Genomic DNA, 20070 nt, shown 5'->3' with positions numbered 1-20070 from the left:
ATTGCCCTAACTGAAGAACTCAAGTTCCGTGGAAGGGCGGATTCCCCAGGGTTTGTAATTATTGGGGTAGGTTCTGGAGGACACACATTTTGATTATACTCAGGTATCATGTCATGTTCTCTTCTGCCACCCACAAACCCCCATGCTGGTACTTTTGAAAAAGCAATAGTTAATACATATTGAAAAGGATCTCTAGGATTTTTCCTAACAGACTTGATCAATGGTGTCAGTGTGGTGGGGGAAGGCAAGGGACATTGGGTCAAATTCACTCTTCCTCCTCCCCCAACCAAAGCAACTCGGCCTTTATCTATTTTACATTGTGGACTTTGAAGAAAGGATGCCACAGCTAAAGTGAATTGAAAATCACTGGACTGGACCAGTGGTCATCAGCCTTTTGGAGCTAGGATTGCCCATTGTTGCCTTGGAAAAAGGGTTGAGTAACTGAATGACAAACAGACCTTGAAGACCACTTGGTGTCCAGCCCTGTTCCTTTTATCCAGTCCTTGAAACATACTAGTTAACTCCAGGGAACCAAAACCACAATTTGGGACAAGCAAAAATGATACTTTTTAAAAAATATAAGAACAGCTAAAAATAAATAGACTGAGAAAATAGAACTATCAGTACACTTTGAGCTTCAGGGTTTTGGAGTCTTAATCACCGGAGATCAACTAACAAAACCAGAACTAACAGACAGTACTATTGTCTGGCTGACCCCACTCCTCCCTGAAATCCAGCGATGGTGAAATCATCATCTCCTGGGGGCATTTTTCAGTCTCTGTGTTGGAAAGTTTTTCCTTATTTGTCTCATTGTATCTTCAAGGAAGTGATGTGATCCCTTTCCCACCTACAGTGTCTTAAATACCCTTCACCAACACTGCCAATTTTTTCCCTTTTAGATTAATCATCTTCAATTTTTACCCACAGTTCTTCAAAACCCTGCTCGCTGTCCTTCAAACTTGTTCCTCTGTCAAGAAAGGGAGGCGAAGGCCAGGTGCTGTGGCCCATGCCTGTAATCCCAGTACTTTGGGAGGCCAAAGTGGGAGGATCACGCAAGGCCAGGAGTTCTAGGCTGCACTGAGCCATAATCTGCACTGCACTCCAGCCTGGGCAGCAGAGCAAGATTCTGTCTCTTAAAAAAATAAAAAACCCAACTATACTTAAAACATTAAAAAAATAAAAAGAAGAGGAGATGGGAGGGGTATGGGGGGAATTCAGGAATTTAGTCCTGGTCATGTTTTAGTGCCTTGAAATCAGACAGTTGGATTTATGAGAACAGGGCTCAGGGAACTCAGAGTTGGGCTGGAGATATTAATTTGGAATCCATTAGCATATTAGAGGTGTTTAAAGCCCAGAAGATAGATGATGTGACCTAGAGTGAGAAATATTTTAAGAAGAGAAAGGGGCCCAGGTCCAGTGTTGAGAGGTCATGAGGCCAAGAGGAAGGAGCCAGTAAGGGAGACTTATTTCAGGTTTTTGCTTGTTGGTCTAATTTCTCTAAAATGTCATGACTCAGACTGGACACCCTATTTCAGGAGTCATTTGACCAGGTTAGGATTGTGAGAGTCGATAATGTCTATAGTTTTCAGTACAATCTTCTATTAAAGAAGTCTAAAAGTGACTTTTGACCATCACCATACACCATTAAATTTCAATGGGGAAGAGATGCAGGCTTTGAGGGGCTCTACAATTTATATAATTTAAGGGCTCTTTTTTAAGAAAAATGAAACAATTATTAATACACAAGTACAGGGCCATGCCAATGAGGTACCTTGAAGTTTAAGCTTCTTTGGCTTCATGATAAATCCATTTGACCATCACCTAAAATCCCTGAGTCTTTTCCATGGATATTATTGTTAAGCCACATCTCCCAATCCTGTAGTTAACCCTGCTGGTTTATTGAACCTTACATTTATCCCTTTAAAATGCCATCCTGTTAGAGTTGACTTAGCCACCATCATCCCCATGTCAAGAGCTTTTATAAATACCTTAATTCTGCCATCCCACATTTTGCTGTCTCTCATTTTCATACAATCCACAGATATACACATGACTTCACCATTTTCATCCAAGTGAATACAGGCCAGGTAATGCGACTTGAGGTCGCCCATCATAGACCTCCCTCCAGGTTGACATTAAGCAGCACTAGTTATATGGCTGGCTGGAAATCCACCTAATTCTGCTATCACACTGTTCAGGGATCCTATTAAATGTCTTGCTAAAGCCCAGAGATACACTGTCTACTGTATTTCCTCATCAGCCAAGCAAGTAACCTAATCAGAAAGGAAATGTAGTTAGCAGGCCATGGTTTAGAAATTCAAATCTTGTTTCATTAATATCATCTGCAGTAAAACCATTTATTTATTATATCTTCCTTCCTCTTCCAGTATGCCTGCATTTAATCAGAAAAAGTAATTCACAAAAAAGATTATCTTTGTCCCAAAGCATATTCCTCCCAGTTGCATCTGTCATCCAACTTTACAAGAACCAGGGTGGCACTCAGTGTGGTTACATCTGAAGCACCCACTCCAGGAAGACAACATGTGTTGAACGGCCAAGTTTGGCACACAGATCAACAAACATCTCCTGAGCCTGATTATGTATTGAGGAAACAAAGATAACTAAAATACAAATATACAGAAGATATATTTCCTGCTATCAGATATGTTTAGAGTAGTGGGTTATAATAGGTACCATTTATCATGATGATGATTTCCCAATTTGTTTAGAAGAAGCCTCAGTTTCCAAGTCTAAGAACTAGTCACAGGTTTCCTTCCCACTCTTAACATTGTTGGATCCTCCTTATGGTTCTCATCTATTCATTGAATAAGCTTGATTGGGTGCTGCCTTGGGCTGGCCACTCTTAAGACCCTGTCTTTGCCCTTGAGGTACTCTCTACTCTGCTTGTCGGCCCACAGGTCTGGAAAGAGGCTGTGGGGGAAAACACAGGCTTCATTCTGTTGTGTAGTTCCAAGGATGTAGGAGTTGTTCTTCCTTCTCTTCCCTCTGCCCAATTCCATCTGTCTGTTTTATGACTGAGGGCTCTGCTCTGTCCAGCCCTGTCTCTGCGTTCTTGTCTCATCATTCAGAGTGTGCTGCTATTTCTTTAGAGGGACCAGATTTTCCATCTCCAGAAAGAAACCTGTCAAAGCAATGCTGGCTTTCTTTTCTGCTTTGCCTTGTACATCACGGTTGTTCGTTCACCAGTGTCTCTTGGCTATCTTTCATGACCTCTGACTTCTCAGAATTCTGTGCAATCTTGTTTTGTTTTGGGGTCATTTCCTGCATTTCATAGAAATTCTCTGGATAGAGGCGAAAAGATGAAAAGTAGGAAGATATTCCTTAAGTCTTTCTACCTTCTGCTTCAACCTGGTGATTACATAATTTACATAAAAAGAGCTAGTGATTGAATGCCCCCTACTAACAGCTGGATTATACCCTTGGCTGCCACACCTCTCAGCTAGGGTGGAATTTCAAAAATTAAAATGAACTAAACCTAATTTTTAAATTTCACTATTAAAGATTCAGCAGTTATCCTAGATTTGCCTCCTAAAATGTATTATAAAACATGAAGAGTTTGTAAGTGCTCTGTGTGAAAATTGGGATCTAGAGACTTTTAATTGTGCTACAATGATTGTGATGAGGGTCTCTGCTAGTTATTGTACAAGAAGCCATATTCAATGCCCTATGTTTGCATTGGCCAGCAAATCATTGGGGCAAAGATGCCTGTCCCCTCCACCCAAAGATGGTTACCATTTGCTTTTTCACTTTTCTTAGCTCCCAAAATGGAGTTGATTCTTATCCTTTTTATAGAAAATTGTGAAGTGAAGTCACAGAAAAACAACAAAGTTTTATTATTTTGTTATTTTACGATCCTCTACATAAAATGTTATGCTTAGGACTAATATGCTAACAAAACAGAAATGACTATTTTACTGCAACGTTGCAGTCAAATACAGGAAAATTCAGATTCTATAAATTATTCTTACAAACATTCATAATAGTAGCCTCAGAATGCTGATAGCCAGGAGACAGAGGAAACTAATCTAATACTAGAAAGTAAGAGTTCAGACCTGCTGGCTCAGGGATGCCTGGACCAAATGAAACCTTGGCTTTAACCCTTGATCATTTGTCATCCAGAACACAGAGCCCTTTTCAGTCAAAACTCTGAGCTGATTTGTAAGTTTTACTGAGACGGAAAGAAGATTGGAGTTGATGGCATGATTCTTCATCACTAATTTGCTAGGCTAAGACCATGAAATATGTGGCCATAATATGGAGTGAGAGAGAAAGTAGTGTTTTTATTAAACCATAATTTCTGTTTTGGTCCTGATTTGCTTTTCTGTGTTTAAATCCTTGGGAAGTACTAAACAATGTGTTGAAAAATGTTTCAGCCACATTTGATCTCAGCTGCTCACACCCAACTTGCCCTGAAAAGAATGGGAGCAGTAAGAGAACAGAGTGACTCACTGTGGAGTTAAATATGAGCAAATGGGGAACAGATTTGGCCACTGGCTTTTATAATTATCCAACCACTTTAATGTCATGGCTTTAATAAAAAAGCATTTGTATCTGCAGAGAATCTTCTGGGTGACCCCCGCATGTTTTAATCAGTGTGCACTGATACCAGAAACCAGTAATTTTTTGTAGTAACAGGCAATCCATAACTTCTTGTCTCCTATGGGGAAAAACCCACTAAGGTTTTTTCTTTTTTACATACAGATTTTAAAAGGAGGCCGCAATAAGTGCCCTGTTAATCTGAATTTCTTTGAGGTGTCAATCAGACCTTTTTTTTTTTTTCCGCCAAGTCTAGTGGAATAAAAGAAAACATTTTTATTAGTGATGAAATGACTCAGACAGCTTTCTCTTGATATAGTTTAATGTTTTTTAAAGGGCATCTTTGCCTTTACTCTAGGGATAATATTCAAAGTGTTTCATAACCACTGCAGCACAATCCCCAATTGCTCAGGTGGTCACCGGTCTTAGAACTGGAGCAGAGTTCTGGCATTCCCCTGCTGGGCAGGAATAGATGGTGGAGGGGTTGTCGGGGAGGTGCCAGGGTGAGTGGGTGCTGGTTGAGGTAGAAGCCAGTAGTAGCAGGGCTCAGGACAAAGGGCTGTTCACCTTCTAGTAGGGAAGTATTTCAGCATTTAAGCAACCAGCATCGCTACATGAGTGCATGTCTGAAACTGGTCCTATGTGCATCCTGTGATCCTAGAACACATAGTTATAGCTGGAGATGATGGATTAGTGATGATAATCACTTACACCTTTTCTTTCTTTCTTTCTTTCTTTTTTTAAAACCCAGATCGGGGAGTTACTAAGCACCACCCATCCTGCTAACAAAGCCAGCTTAACCCTGTTCTGTCCTGAAGAAGGGGACTGGAAGAACTCCAATCTTGACAGACACAATCTCCAAGACTTCATCAATATTAAACTCAATTCAGCTTCTATCTTGCCAGAAATGGAAGGACTTTCTGAGTTTACTGAGTATCTCTCAGAATCAGTGGAAGTCCCATCTCCCTTTGACATCCTGGAACCTCCCACATCGGGTGGATTTCTGAAGCTCTCCAAGCCCTGCTGTTATATTTTTCCAGGAGGGAGGGGAGATTCTGCCTTGTTTGCAGTGAATGGTTTCAATATGCTCATCAATGGCGGATCGGAGAGAAAATCCTGCTTCTGGAAGCTCATCCGACACTTAGACCGAGTGGACTCCATCCTGCTCACCCACATTGGGGATGACAATTTGCCTGGAATAAACAGCATGCTACAGCGGAAAATTGCAGAGCTCGAGGAAGAACAGTCCCAGGGCTCCACCACAAATAGTGACTGGATGAAAAACCTCATCTCCCCTGACTTAGGAGTTGTATTTCTCAATGTACCTGAAAATCTCAAAAATCCAGAGCCAAACATCAAGATGAAGAGAAGCATAGAAGAAGCATGCTTCACTCTCCAGTACCTAAACAAATTGTCCATGAGACCAGAACCTCTGTTTAGAAGTGTAGGCAATACTATTGATCCTGTCATTCTTTTCCAAAAAATGGGAGTGGGTAAACTTGAGATGTATGTGCTTAATCCAGTCAAGAGCAGCAAGGAAATGCAGTATTTTATGCAGCAGTGGACTGGCACCAACAAAGACAAGGCTGAACTCATTCTGCCTAATGGTCAAGAAGTAGATCTCCCAATTTCCTACTTAACTTCAGTCTCATCTTTGATTGTGTGGCATCCAGCAAACCCTGCGGAAAAAATCATCCGAGTCCTGTTTCCTGGGAACAGCACCCAATACAATATCCTGGAAGGGTTGGAAAAACTCAAACATCTAGACTTTCTGAAGCAGCCACTGGCCACCCAAAAGGATCTCACTGGCCAGGTGCCCACTCCTGTGGTGAAACAAACAAAACTGAAACAGAGGGCTGATAGCCGAGAAAGTCTGAAGCCAGCCACAAAACCACTTCCTAGCAAATCCGTGCGCAAGGAGTCAAAAGAAGAAACCCCTGAGGTCACAAAAGTGAATCACGTGGAAAAGCCACCCAAAGTTGAAAGCAAAGAAAAAGTAACAGTGAAAAAAGACAAGCCAGTAAAAACAGAGACCAAACCTTCAGTGACTGAAAAGGAGGTTCCCAGCAAAGAAGAGCCATCTCCAGTGAAGGCCGAGGTGGCTGAGAAGCAAGCCACAGATGTCAAACCCAAAGCCGCCAAGGAGAAGACGGTGAAAAAGGAAACAAAGGCAAAGCCTGAAGACAAGAAAGAGGAGAAGGAAAAGCCAAAGAAAGAAGTGGCTAAAAAGGAGGAAAAAACACCTATCAAGAAGGAGGAAAAACCAAAAAAGGAAGAGGTGAAAAAAGAAGTCAAAAAAGAAATCAAGAAAGAAGAGAAAAAAGAACCCAAGAAAGAGGTTAAGAAAGAAACACCGCTGAAGGAAGCCAAGAAGGAAGTTAAGAAGGAAGAGAAGAAGGAAGTGAAAAAGGAAGAAAAGGAACCCAAAAAAGAAATTAAGAAGCTCCCTAAAGATGCAAAGAAATCATCTACTCCTCTATCTGAAGCAAAAAAACCAGCTGCTTTAAAACCAAAAGTACCCAAGAAGGAAGAGCCTGTCAAGAAAGATTCTGTTGCCGCCGGGAAGCCAAAGGAGAAGGGGAAAATAAAAGTCATTAAGAAGGAAGGCAAGGCCACAGAGGCTGTCGCTGCAGCTGTCGGCACTGGAGCTGCCACAGCAGCCGTGGTGGCAGCAGCTGGAATAGCGGCCACTGGCCCTGCCAAAGAACTTGAAGCTGAGAGGTCCCTTATGTCATCTCCTGAAGATCTAACCAAGGACTTTGAAGAGTTAAAGGCTGAAGAGGTCGATGTAACAAAGGACATCAAGCCTCAGCTGGAGCTAATCGAAGGTGAAGAGAAACTGAAGGAAACCGAGCCAGTCGAAGCCTACGTCATCCAGAAGGAGACAGAAGTCACCAAAGGTCCTGCCGAGTCCCCTGATGAGGGAATCACCACCACTGAAGGGGAAGGCGAATGTGAACAGACACCTGAGGAGCTGGAGCCCGTCGAGAAGCAGGGAGTAGATGACATTGAAAAATTTGAAGATGAAGGAGCGGGTTTTGAAGAATCCTCAGAGACTGGAGACTATGAAGAGAAGGCAGAAACTGAGGAGGCTGAGGAGCCAGAAGAGGATGGGGAGGAACACATATGTGTGAGCGCCTCTAAGCACAGCCCCACTGAGTATGAGGAAAGTGCCAAGGCGGAGGCTGATGCATACATCAGGGAGAAGAGGGAGTCTGTGGCCAGTGGGGATGACCGAGCCGAAGAAGACATGGATGAGGCCATTGAGAAAGGAGAGGCTGAACAATCTGAGGAGGAGGCTGATGAGGAGGACAAAGCTGAAGATGCCAGAGAGGAGGAATATGAGCTGGAAAAAATGGAAGCTGAAGACTATGTGATGGCTGTGGTCGACAAGGCTGCAGAGGCTGGTGGTGCCGAGGAGCAGTATGGATTCCTCACCACACCAACCAAGCAACCAGGAGCCCAGTCTCCTGGCCGAGAACCTGCATCTTCAATTCATGATGAGACTTTACCTGGAGGTTCAGAGAGCGAGGCCACAGCTTCTGATGAGGAGAATCGAGAAGACCAGCCTGAGGAATTCACTGCCACCTCTGGCTACACTCAGTCTACTATTGAGATATCCAGTGAGCCTACCCCCATGGATGAGATGTCTACCCCTCGAGATGTGATGAGCGATGAGACCAACAATGAAGAGACGGAGTCCCCTTCTCAGGAATTCGTAAATATCACCAAATACGAGTCTTCATTGTATTCTCAGGAATACTCTAAACCTGCTGATGTTACACCACTCAATGGATTTTCTGAAGGATCAAAAACAGATGCCACTGATGGCAAGGATTACAATGCTTCAGCCTCTACCATATCACCACCCTCTTCCATGGAGGAAGACAAATTCAGCAGATCTGCTCTACGTGATGCTTACTGCTCTGAAGTGAAAGCCAGCACCACGTTGGACATCAAAGATACCATCTCAGCTGTTTCAGGTGAAAAGCTCAGCCCATCAAAGAGCCCATCCCTGAGTCCATCTCCACCATCACCCTTAGAAAAGACCCCCCTGGGTGAACGTAGTGTGAACTTCTCTCTGACGCCCAATGAGATTAAAGTCTCCGCAGAGGCAGAAGTAGCCCCGGTGTCTCCGGAGGTGACCCAAGAAGTAGTTGAAGAACATTGTGCTAGTCCTGAGGACAAGACTCTGGAAGTGGTGTCACCATCTCAGTCCGTGACTGGCAGTGCTGGTCACACACCTTACTACCAGTCTCCCACCGATGAGAAATCCAGTCACCTCCCTACAGAAGTAATCGAAAAACCACCAGCAGTTCCAGTGAGTTTTGAATTCAGTGATGCCAAAGATGACAGTGAAAGAGCTTCAGTAAGCCCCATGGATGAGCCCGTGCCTGACTCAGAGTCTCCTATTGAAAAAGTTTTGTCTCCTTTACGCAGCCCGCCCCTCATTGGATCCGAGTCTGCCTATGAAAGTTTTCTAAGTGCTGATGACAAGACTTCTGGCAGAGGTGCCGAAAGCCCCTTTGAAGAAAAGAGTGAAAAACAAGGCTCTCCAGATCAAGTAAGTCCAGTTTCTGAAATGACTTCTACTAGTCTTTACCAAGACAAACAGGAAGGGAAAAGCACAGACTTTGTACCAATAAAAGAAGACTTTGGCCAAGCAAAGAAAACTGATGATGTTGAAGCCACGAGTTCTCAACCAGCACTGGCTCTGGATGAAAGGAAATTAGGAGATGTTTCTCCCACACAAATAGATGTCAGTCAGTTTGGATCTTTTAAAGAAGACACTAAGATGTCCATTTCTGAAGGTACTGTCTCAGACAAGTCAGCTACTCCTGTTGATGAGGGTGTAGCGGAAGACACATACTCTCATATGGAGGGTGTGGCCTCAGTGTCCACAGCCTCGGTGGCTACGAGCTCATTTCCAGAACCAACAACAGATGATGTGTCTCCTTCTCTGCATGCTGAGGTTGGCTCCCCACATTCCACAGAAGTAGATGACTCACTTTCAGTGTCTGTTGTGCAAACACCTACCACATTCCAGGAAACAGAAATGTCTCCATCTAAAGAAGAATGCCCAAGACCGATGTCAATTTCCCCACCAGACTTCTCCCCTAAAACTGCAAAGTCCAGGACACCCGTTCAAGATCACAGATCTGAACAGTCCTCAATGTCTATTGAATTTGGCCAAGAATCTCCTGAGCACTCCCTTGCTATGGACTTCAGTCGACAGTCTCCAGATCATCCTACAGTGGGTGCAGGTGTGCTTCACATCACTGAAAATGGGCCAACTGAAGTGGACTACAGTCCTTCTGACATGCAGGACTCCAGTTTATCACATAAGATACCAACTATGGAGGAGCCGTCCTATACCCAAGATAATGATCTTTCTGAGCTCATCTCAGTGTCTCAGGTAGAGGCCTCCCCATCCACCTCTTCTGCTCATACCCCTTCTCAGATCGCTTCTCCTCTCCAAGAAGATACTCTATCTGATGTTGCTCCTCCGAGAGACATGTCCTTATATGCCTCACTCACCTCTGAAAAAGTGCAAAGTCTGGAAGGAGAGAAGCTCTCTCCAAAATCTGATATCTCTCCACTCACCCCACGAGAGTCCTCTCCTTTATATTCACCTACTTTTTCAGATTCTACCTCTGCAGTCAAAGAGAAAACAGCAGCTTGCCACACTTCCTCTTCTCCACCCATAGATGCAGCATCCGCAGAGCCCTATGGCTTCCGTGCCTCAGTGTTATTTGATACCATGCAACACCATCTAGCCTTGAATAGAGATTTGGCCACACCTGGCCTGGAGAAGGACAGTGGAGGGAAGACACCTGGTGACTTTAGCTATGCCTATCAAAAGCCTGAGAAAACAACTAGGTCCCCAGATGAAGAAGATTATGACTACGAGTCTTATGAGAAGACCACCCGGACCTCAGATGTGGGCAGCTATTACTATGAGAAGATAGAGAGAACCACAAAATCCCCAAGTGACAGTGGCTACTCCTATGAGACCATTGGGAAAACCACCAAGACCCCTGAAGATGGTGACTATTCCTATGAAATTATTGAGAAGACCACACGGACCCCTGAAGAGGGTGGGTACTCATATGACATAAGTGAAAAGACCACCAGCCCCCCTGAAGTGAGTGGTTACAGCTATGAAAAGACTGAGAGGTCTAGAAGGCTTCTGGATGACATCAGCAATGGCTATGATGACTCTGAAGATGGTGGCCACACACTTGGGGACCCCAGCTACTCTTATGAGACCACTGAGAAAATTACCAGTTTCCCTGAGTCTGAAAGTTACTCCTATGAGACAGCTACAAAGACGACACGAACCCCCGATACTTCCACATACTGTTACGAGACTACAGAGAAAATCACTAGAACCCCTCAGGCATCCACATATTCCTACGAGACTTCAGACCTATGCTACACTGCAGAAAAGAAGTCCCCCTCAGAAGCCCGCCAGGATGTCGATTTATGCCTCGTGTCCTCCTGTGAATACAAGCACCCCAAGACAGAGCTTTCACCCTCCTTCATTAATCCCAATCCTCTTGAGTGGTTTGCCAGTGAAGAGCCCACTGAAGAATCTGAAAAGCCCCTCACTCAATCAGGGGGAGCCCCACCGCCTCCAGGAGGAAAGCAACAGGGCCGACAGTGTGATGAAACCCCTCCCACCTCAGTCAGTGAGTCGGCCCCATCCCAGACCGACTCTGATGTTCCCCCGGAGACTGAAGAGTGCCCCTCCATCACGGCTGATGCCAATATCGACTCTGAAGACGAGTCGGAAACCATCCCCACAGATAAAACTGTCACATACAAACACATGGACCCACCTCCAGCTCCCGTGCAAGACCGCAGCCCTTCGCCACGCCATCCTGATGTGTCCATGGTGGACCCAGAGGCCTTGGCCCTTGAGCAGAACCTGGGCAAAGCTCTAAAGAAAGATCTGAAAGAGAAGACCAAAACCAAAAAGCCAGGTACAAAGACCAAGTCATCTTCACCTGTCAAAAAGAGTGATGGGAAGTCTAAGCCCTTGGCAGCTTCACCAAAACCAGCGGGCTTGAAAGAATCCTCGGATAAGGTGTCCAGGGTGGCTTCTCCTAAGAAGAAAGAATCTGTGGAAAAGGCAGCAAAACCCACCACCACTCCTGAGGTCAAAGCTGCACGTGGGGAAGAGAAGGACAAGGAGACCAAGAATGCTGCCAATGCCTCTGCATCCAAGTCGGCCAAGACCGCCACTGCAGGTAGGTTGAGAAGGCCGGGCATTGGATATATACCACAACCATTCTACTTAATTTACAACCTTTATATTTCCCTGTTTGGCTTTGTACTGGGAAGATGAGGGAGCACAACTGATGCTTTACCTTCCCTGTACTCTTCTCCTCTGCCCAAAGGTATATATCTCAGTCCAGTGTGGCCTTAAGGCTTGGAAATAGCTCAGTGTATGGTTCAAAGCAGCTGTGATTCATCACATGGGATTCCTGATTTTGTGCCACTTCGGAACACAGCAACTACAACCCTGTTCTAAATCTTCAGAACCAAGGATGTGTCTTTCAAATGCTTCTGGAAGACTGGTTTCAGCCATGCTGGCCCCAGAATCCAACAGGGTAACACAGGCCAGGAGCTCCTAAAGGCCTAAGGAGAACCAGAGGTTTCACACCAAGACTGGATCGACCAGTCTAGACTGAAGATTTAGAGTCCTTTTTTAAAAAAAATTAAATTTTAAAATTAAAAATTTTTACATTTTTATTTAAAACATAACCAGGTTGGAGATAAATCTTCATTAAAGGCAGTGTTCCATTTTCATGTCAGCCAAAAAGTACTATAATTTCAGGTGACCAGTGAGTATCCAGGGAAAATTAAGAGAAAAACATTGATGACTCTTTCCTTACCCTTCTCTTACCCATGGCCTCATTAGTAGAGACTCACTGCTATTTCAGATTAAAATTCCACTTGGAAGCTGGGTGCATGGCCTCATGCCTGTAATTTCAGAACTTTGGGAGGCTGAGGTAGGAGGTTAGCTTCAGCCCAGGAGGTTGAGACCAGCCTATGCAACATAGCAAGACCCTATCTCCACAAAAAAATGTCTTTAATTAGTTCGGTGTGGTGGCATATCCTTGTAGTCTTAGCTACTTGGGAGGCTGAGGCAGGAGGATCACTTTAGCCCAAGAGGTCAAGGCTGCAGTGAGCCAGAATTGTATGTATCACTGCACTCCAAGCCTAGGCGACAGAGCAAGACCCTGTCTCTCAAAAATAAATAAGCAAATGAAATTCCACTTGGCAAGAGCAGATATCCCTGATTTTTGATCATTCATGTTTTGGTCATGATTCCCAGATTTATCATGTTCTCGGTAATGACCTGGGCTTTTGATGGAACTGGTCTCTGCAGTACTGCTTCATTTTGTTGCGTCACATCAATCACAAGGATTGGCATTCATACATTTTATTTGCTTTAGGTAATTATTCAGAGATTTTAGATCACAATTCACAAAGTAATATAAATGGACTCAAACATGTAAGGCACAACATAATTTAAGTAACATTGCCCTGATTTATTAGGGAAAATCTGATAGAGATTAATCTTTGCAGCTCTCCAATTAAGTACACTTTAGGATTTAGATTTGTTAAAACTACAAGTTTTTACTTTAAACAATATGGAGTATCAATTTTAAGACTCAGTTCTCAGCACATTTGGCCTTTTTACATGCACGTAGAAAATAATTGGAATTTTTTTCATGTTTAAAATGAATGACAAACCACCAGATAATTAACCCTTTCATCTGAAAGAGTTGACAACTGACCTGCACTTAGGGAGAAAACATGAAATCCATTTAAACAGATAAAACCAACTGAAATTTACTCCCAAGTTTGCCAGAACATATACATCCTAGCCCACACAATTGACTTTTTAAAAAAACTTTTTGGACATTTAAAGAGGTAATTTAAAAGCAAAGTAATAAGTGAAAATGAGTTAATTTTCATTTATTTTGGAGATGCTTTTAGATGTCTACAAAGGCAAAGTTGCAGTACTAATTGACTTTTAAAGCAAACCTGGGCCAACTTTCAGCAGTTCTGTTGGTTTGTGCTTCTGTGAGCAATATTCATTTGATGTTGATGGTAGTGATTTAGAGTAGAGGGGGAAATTGCAGACATGTTTAATTACTGGAAGAACTGTAACTCACAAACTTCTACTACAAGTCAGAATTCTTTAGGAGGCCCCCACTGGGTATTTTGAGGGCTTTCAGCTCAGATTCATTAAAATAACCTATTGATCTATTCATAGAATGAATCAGCTTATCCAATTATTACTTTGGCTGATTCTCACCACTCCCTGACCCCTCTAAAAATAAAACTGGACAGTTGATAGAATTAGCTGGTGGTTTTGAATCTGGGATGATAGTCTTTAAATATCCTATGGAGAAAGAGGATTAAGCATATAAAATCTAGCTGGTATTTTAATTGGCTTTACAGCAATGAAACCAGCTGCATGTTAGAATCACCTGGGGTGCTTTTAAAAGACAGTAGTGCCAGACCCCAACCCAAACCTACTTAAGTCAGACTCTAGAGAATGAGGCCTGGGTGTCAGTACTAAGCATCCGAGGTGATTCTAATTATGTAGTCAGGCTAAAGAACCACTGCCTCAAAATGCTAGTTCTATTAACGTTTCAAAAGCTTTAAACTTCCTAACTGGAACAAGTTAGTTTTCCCAGGCCTTTATGATTTGACTGGGGGTTTTGGTTGCAGGCTGATATGTCCTGATTAGTTAGGGAAAGCCTGGTCTTTCTGAACCGTCCTTTGCCCAAGTTCGGCACCCAGCCTTGTCTAGGGAAAGAAGCATCAGTTTTCAGAATACTGTGCTAAGGAGAGAATATGGTGTTTCATCAGTTTGTGAGTGAGACTGAGGTGCTGAAGGCCTTGGAAATCATATGGGGTTAAGATCAAAACTATTTACTAAGTGGAACATTAGGGTATAATACCCAGCTGTGGACAAAATTGCAATCATGAGACGCTAAAGTGGATTACTAAGATAACTTAGCTATGTTTTGCCAAATACAGATGTTTTCTTTTGACTTTTAAAATGTACTTCTTAGATCACTTATCAAATAAAGAAGCACATTAGCAGCTTCTTTAGGAGGAGTATTATATCTAGTGCCATCTTGGGAAAGGCCTTCAAACTCTTCTTGCTTCCTAATGTTGGCTGTCCACAAAGGGAAACCATCCCATTCTTCACTTCTCCTATTGAGATGATAAACAACCATGTTATGTTTTGTCACATTGCTAGCGCAAGCGCCCTTGACAGATTCCCAGGGAGATGGAAATGCTGTCACCACTTTGCATGTCCCAGAGGACCTGCTTGTGATTGAGTAGGGAAGGTGTGATTGAGTAGGGAACATGTGCTGCATGTATGGTCTCTTCACCTTGCTATGACCTTGCTTTGTCTTTGTTTATTTACCCAAGGACCAGGAACTACCAAGGCAACCAAGTCCTCCACTGTGCCCCCAGGCCTCCCTGTGTATTTGGACCTGTGCTACATTCCTAACCACAGCAATAGTAAGAATGTTGATGTGGAATTTTTCAAGAGAGTACGGTCTTCCTACTACGTGGTGAGTGGGAATGACCCTGCTGCTGAGGAGCCCAGCCGGGCTGTCCTGGACGCTTTGTTGGAAGGAAAGGCTCAGTGGGGCAGCAACATGCAGGTGAGAACTCCTCAACAGTGTCTGCACTGCAGATTGAGCTGTGTCCAGAGGCAATGGGAAGGAACCATGTTTAAAGAGGCGCCTCATGTGGCTGGCTGTGGATTCACATGAGGAGCCTCCTGTGTCTATCACACATGAAATATCCTGAGAACAAAGTCAGTTTAACATACAGTAGGTAGTACAAGAAATAATAATCTTGGCACCACCAGCAACCACAGCCTTGGAGGAAAGCCACCTTAACTAAAGCAGAAACCATATATCTGCAAAATGGGCCCAAGATTCATTGCCCTTCCTCCAGTATGCCAAGAGTCTTGTGTGTGTGAATCAAAGTGGTCATATTTCCTTTCTTCCTTTGTGTTTTATGAGTAGACTGTAGCTAGGAATAGGGCCATTTAGAAAACCAGCTGTCCATGTGAAATTCCACAGTAGGACCATTGCTGAATATAGTCCCTCACAGGACACTCCCAACTCCCAAACATCACGCCTGACCACAAACCATCCCTTATTTATTTAATGACAGGGTCTCTCTATGTTGCCCAGGCTGGTCTTGAACTCCTGGCCTTAAATGATTCTTAGAACGAGCCATTATTAATTCAGCTGTGATCTTTGCTTATCAAGTTTTATTTGTGGTTCTGTACAAAATTACATGGTAAATTGTGCTTGTATCATATTATATAGAATTACTTGTTAGTTGATCATATGAAATCTAATGAGAGGCACCCAGTGGCTTCTTACTGAATACTAGATGGAATTTATACTATTCAGGACATTACCTACCCACCCCATACCTCCATACCTCCATCCCCAACCACACACATAAAGTAAAGGTGCAGATCTTTGTTCTCAGGACAAAATGTTAGTTACGCACAATGAGTGGGCTTTTGAGGGCTTTGAAGTGCATGATAAAACTCCTTGGATTAAATATGCAATATCTTTTATGCAAAACTTACCAGTTGTGTTAAAGGAAATACAAGAAATTGTACCCTAACAGAAGCACTTTCTTAGCAGTAAAGAACTGAGAAACTGACAGTGAATGTAGATGAATGAATTGACAAGTGATTAGTTGCTTTTGGTTCCAGCCTTCAATTTCCCTCAGAAACAACAGCTTTTCTTTGCAGCTTTATTCCGGTTCCTGGAAAATATACATTGAAAAATCCTTTGCATTTCTTGAGGAAAATAGAAAATTTTTGTCTCATTTCCCTTCTTCTTCCAGTGGTCTAACTAATACCTTGCTATTCGTTTTCTTCTTTTCACATGGTTTCTGTTTCTGCCCTTAAATAGCTATTTTTTTTTTTGTCTCTCCCTGCAGGTGACACTGATCCCAACTCATGACTCAGAAGTGATGAGGGAATGGTACCAGGAGACCCACGAGAAACAGCAAGACCTCAACATCATGGTTTTAGCAAGCAGCAGCACAGTGGTTATGCAAGATGAATCCTTCCCTGCATGCAAGATTGAACTGTAAAAAGCAAGGCCAGCCACACCACAGGATCTGAACTTTGTTTCCAGAAATTCTTCAATTTGAAATCACCTTTTCTAAAAAGTCAATTCATCTAGTTAAGTCGCTGAACAATTACCTGCCAAATGCTATACTGTGTCATGGTGATGCAAGTCACTAAATTTCTCAGTTTTTGCTGATTGCTAAGGGAAGTAACAGTATTCCCACAATAGGGTTCAAGTTCCTGCAAAATTACCTACCCCAGTTCATCTCTGCTGAACATTTGGAAACCATGCACTAGCCAACCCAACTGACTTCTGCTAGGTAGAGGCATTTGTCTTAGAGAGAGAGCGAGCGCGGGAGAGAGTGAGAGAGAGTGAGAGCACAAAGAGAACGCAGGAGAGAGACGGAGAAAGAATGAGAAAGAAAAGGAATGCAAGAGAAGGAGATGTAATGACAGAGAGTTCTGGTGAGATACCCAGAGAGAAAAAGAGAGAGCAGGGTGGGGTAAGGAGGAGAAAATAACCAACAATTAGGTCTGTATTTTCTCAGGCAGTAGGCATTCTTTAGTCTACATAGGCAAAGTTTTCCATTCTTGTCAGTCTGAGTCATCAAAAAGAGTCTTAATTTTCTAAAACAAGTTGGCTAGAAGAAAAGTAAAAAGAACAAAACTTGTTATGAGGGCATGTGATATTTTCACATCTTAATTAAGCTCCTTCAGTTTGAAGGCTACACACTGACATGATGTAGTGAGTGTAGACTGGCCATGCGAGTGGTTTGGGCCCCATTCAGAACTCTCAGACTCTAAACACACAAGTAGATTGATCTAAGGCATGCTCCCAGCATTTGTCCACCCACTTAGTCCACTCTGAGTCGATTAACCTGCATGCAGCAACACCCAAGTCCACCCCAATTAACTGAAGCAAATACCAAAGCAGTTGGGAGTACATATGGTAGACAATTTGCCTTAGGAAGTGACTTGAATGTACAAAGATACTTGATGCACTTATTTTTTAATGTGAGACAGCAAGTTTATAAAACATCCCTATAGGATTATAGATACTTAAAGGAGCACGTGGGTGAGCACGTGTGGGGGTACCAGAAGCTGGTCTGATGGGTCCAACAGTTTGATGCTGAGTCATGTGTGTTGAATCCCACTTCAGTGCACCTGTGGCCTCTCAGTCAAACAAGTTGTGCCTTTCACAGCTTCTTTACTACTGCAAGTTCAAGACTGAAATGGCTTCTATGATCAGAACTGGGAAAACAGTGAATCTTATGGTGGAAGAGGTTCTCAGCAAGTGTACAGTATTTACCTTTGTCTTACATTGGCTTTTTAAATTTTCCATTAATTTCAACATAATTATGGGAACAAGTGTACAGAAGAATTTTTTTTTAAGATATGTGAGAACTTTTCATAGATGAACTTTTTAACAAATGTTTTCATTTACAGGAAATTGCAAAGAAAATTCTCAAGTGATAGTCTTTTTTTTAAGTGTTTCGTAAGACAAAAATTGAATAATGTTTTTTGAAGTTCTGGCAAGATTGAAGTCTGATATTGCAGTAATGATATTTATTAAAAACCCATGACTACCAGGAATAATGATACCTCCCACCCCTTGATTCCCATAACATAAAAGTGCTACTTGAGAGTGGGGGAGAATGGCATGGTAGGCTACTTTTCAGGGCCTTGACAAGTACATCACCCAGTGGTATCCTACATACTTCTTTCAAGATCTTCAACCATGAGGTAAAAGAGCCAAGTTCAAAGAACCCTAGCACAAATTTGCTTTGGGATTTTCTTTTCTGGAAAAAAATAAATAAATAAAAGAAATAGTACATTGAAAACAAATGAATTCTCAACTCCTACGGTTCATGTAGAGTTTAGAGAAAATTTCCATCATTGTCATCATTGAACTGTGAACCTGGGAGGCCAGATCATGATTAAAACTGACATCAAGTTTCAAGTTGCAGATCAATGCACCCAGTGTTCAGATGCGGCAAACTTCTCCGTGACAACTGTGTTGTGCTCTGTCACATTACATTTCCTGCAGACTCTAAGATCTACGGAGTAGAGAACAATGACCTCATTTTATTTTCTATGTTAGTTATTTATTTCAGAATTAACATTTTAGTTTATTTTTGTCTGATAAGTGTATGTTTTGCACTGCTAACTACAATGAGGGTTTAAAAAAATGCTTCTTCAGGGTCCTTTCACTGAGGACCTGTGCAGTCTACTTAATGCTGTGAATTACATTTTTCAAATGTTTAATTTTTTAAAGAAAATTAATATTCTATTTTTGTTAGGCTTCTCTAGAAATGCAGCTTTTATTTATTACCCCATTTCTTTCAAGTCCTTGAAAAATAACATATTAAGGGTACAAGAAATTAACACATGATGGAAAAGTCATTGTGACGCAAATGAATTTCATTGAGTATAAACTCATCTACTTCAAACTTATTTTATAAGACAACCTAAGATACTCGAGATAATTATTTAATGGTTAGCTCTTAAGTTGAATTGGTCTACATAATGCGTGGGAAGAAAACCAGATTTTTAGCCTTCTTGCCAAATCCAGACCTCTGGTTGATTTTTCTTTGACAGAAGATGAAGTAATTTTCCAATTTCTCAAATTAAATGTATTTAACATGTACATTATTTTGGTTTAAAAACTATAAACATTGTAGGAGAATTATAGCCAGTCTTCAGTTATAATCACTCCACCCCCCTCACTTTCTCTCTCTCTCTCTCTCTTTTTTTTTTTTTTTTGCTATGGGATTTAATGGGAAAAATATATAAAAACTATCACTAGTCAGCTGGCTCTTTTTCCTATGAAATCTATCAGTATCTTTCTCCATCCATTGTTCTCAATAATGACCACAGAGCCTGAGTATACCAAGAAAACCAATATTCGCATTACAGGTTGCTCCTGTCCTTCCAGACACCTTTCCTGCCTGTGTGACTAACCTAATTTTGCTAGTTCCATAAATACACGATTAGTTTAGTAACAGCCATCACAATGTACCATGTACATTCTAAGTGAGAGCTAAAGATCGACACAGACTTCTAGGAGCTTTGTTCATACTGATTACTTAATCCAATTGTATAGATTGAATATTTGAGTGGAAGGAATTTACACTCTGTTTAAACGATGGGATTGTATCGAGATAGCACTCATGATCATGACCTTTTTGGTAGTATTCTTAAACAAAATTCTACAGAGACTAAATGTTAGAGATGATCCTCCATTTTCAATTTTAACCAATTCTGTCCCCTTTCTCAAAACCCTGAGCCCTGTGCATGCTTTCTCAGTCTTGTGGTGGGACTGGATACAATGACTAACTTCCCCTCCTCCCCTTTTTAAACACCAT

The 20070-nt window shown here is 42.2% G+C and overlaps 1 protein-coding gene across 2 annotated transcripts in view; it reads left to right on the top strand.

The window, feature by feature from the left end:
• MAP1B (microtubule associated protein 1B) overlaps nt 1–18550 on the top strand; it is a 100310-nt gene extending 81760 nt beyond the window's left edge. For both annotated transcript variants that reach the window (XM_007974893.3, XM_007974895.3), the window contains 3 exons: nt 5309–11810; nt 15025–15263; nt 16573–18550. In XM_007974893.3, the coding sequence (XP_007973084.3) occupies nt 5309–11810; nt 15025–15263; nt 16573–16728 (6897 nt within the window). In that variant the 3' untranslated portion in view covers nt 16729–18550. The remainder of the gene's footprint in view (nt 1–5308; nt 11811–15024; nt 15264–16572) is intronic.
• The last annotated feature ends 1520 nt before the right edge of the window (nt 18551–20070 follow it).

The sequence above is a fragment of the Chlorocebus sabaeus genome, chromosome 4 (genome assembly GCF_047675955.1).
Source record: "Chlorocebus sabaeus isolate Y175 chromosome 4, mChlSab1.0.hap1, whole genome shotgun sequence".
Taxonomy (NCBI): Eukaryota; Metazoa; Chordata; class Mammalia; order Primates; family Cercopithecidae; genus Chlorocebus; species Chlorocebus sabaeus.
Note: the sequence above shows the minus strand (reverse complement) of the source record. Positions and strands in the feature narration are given on the sequence as shown.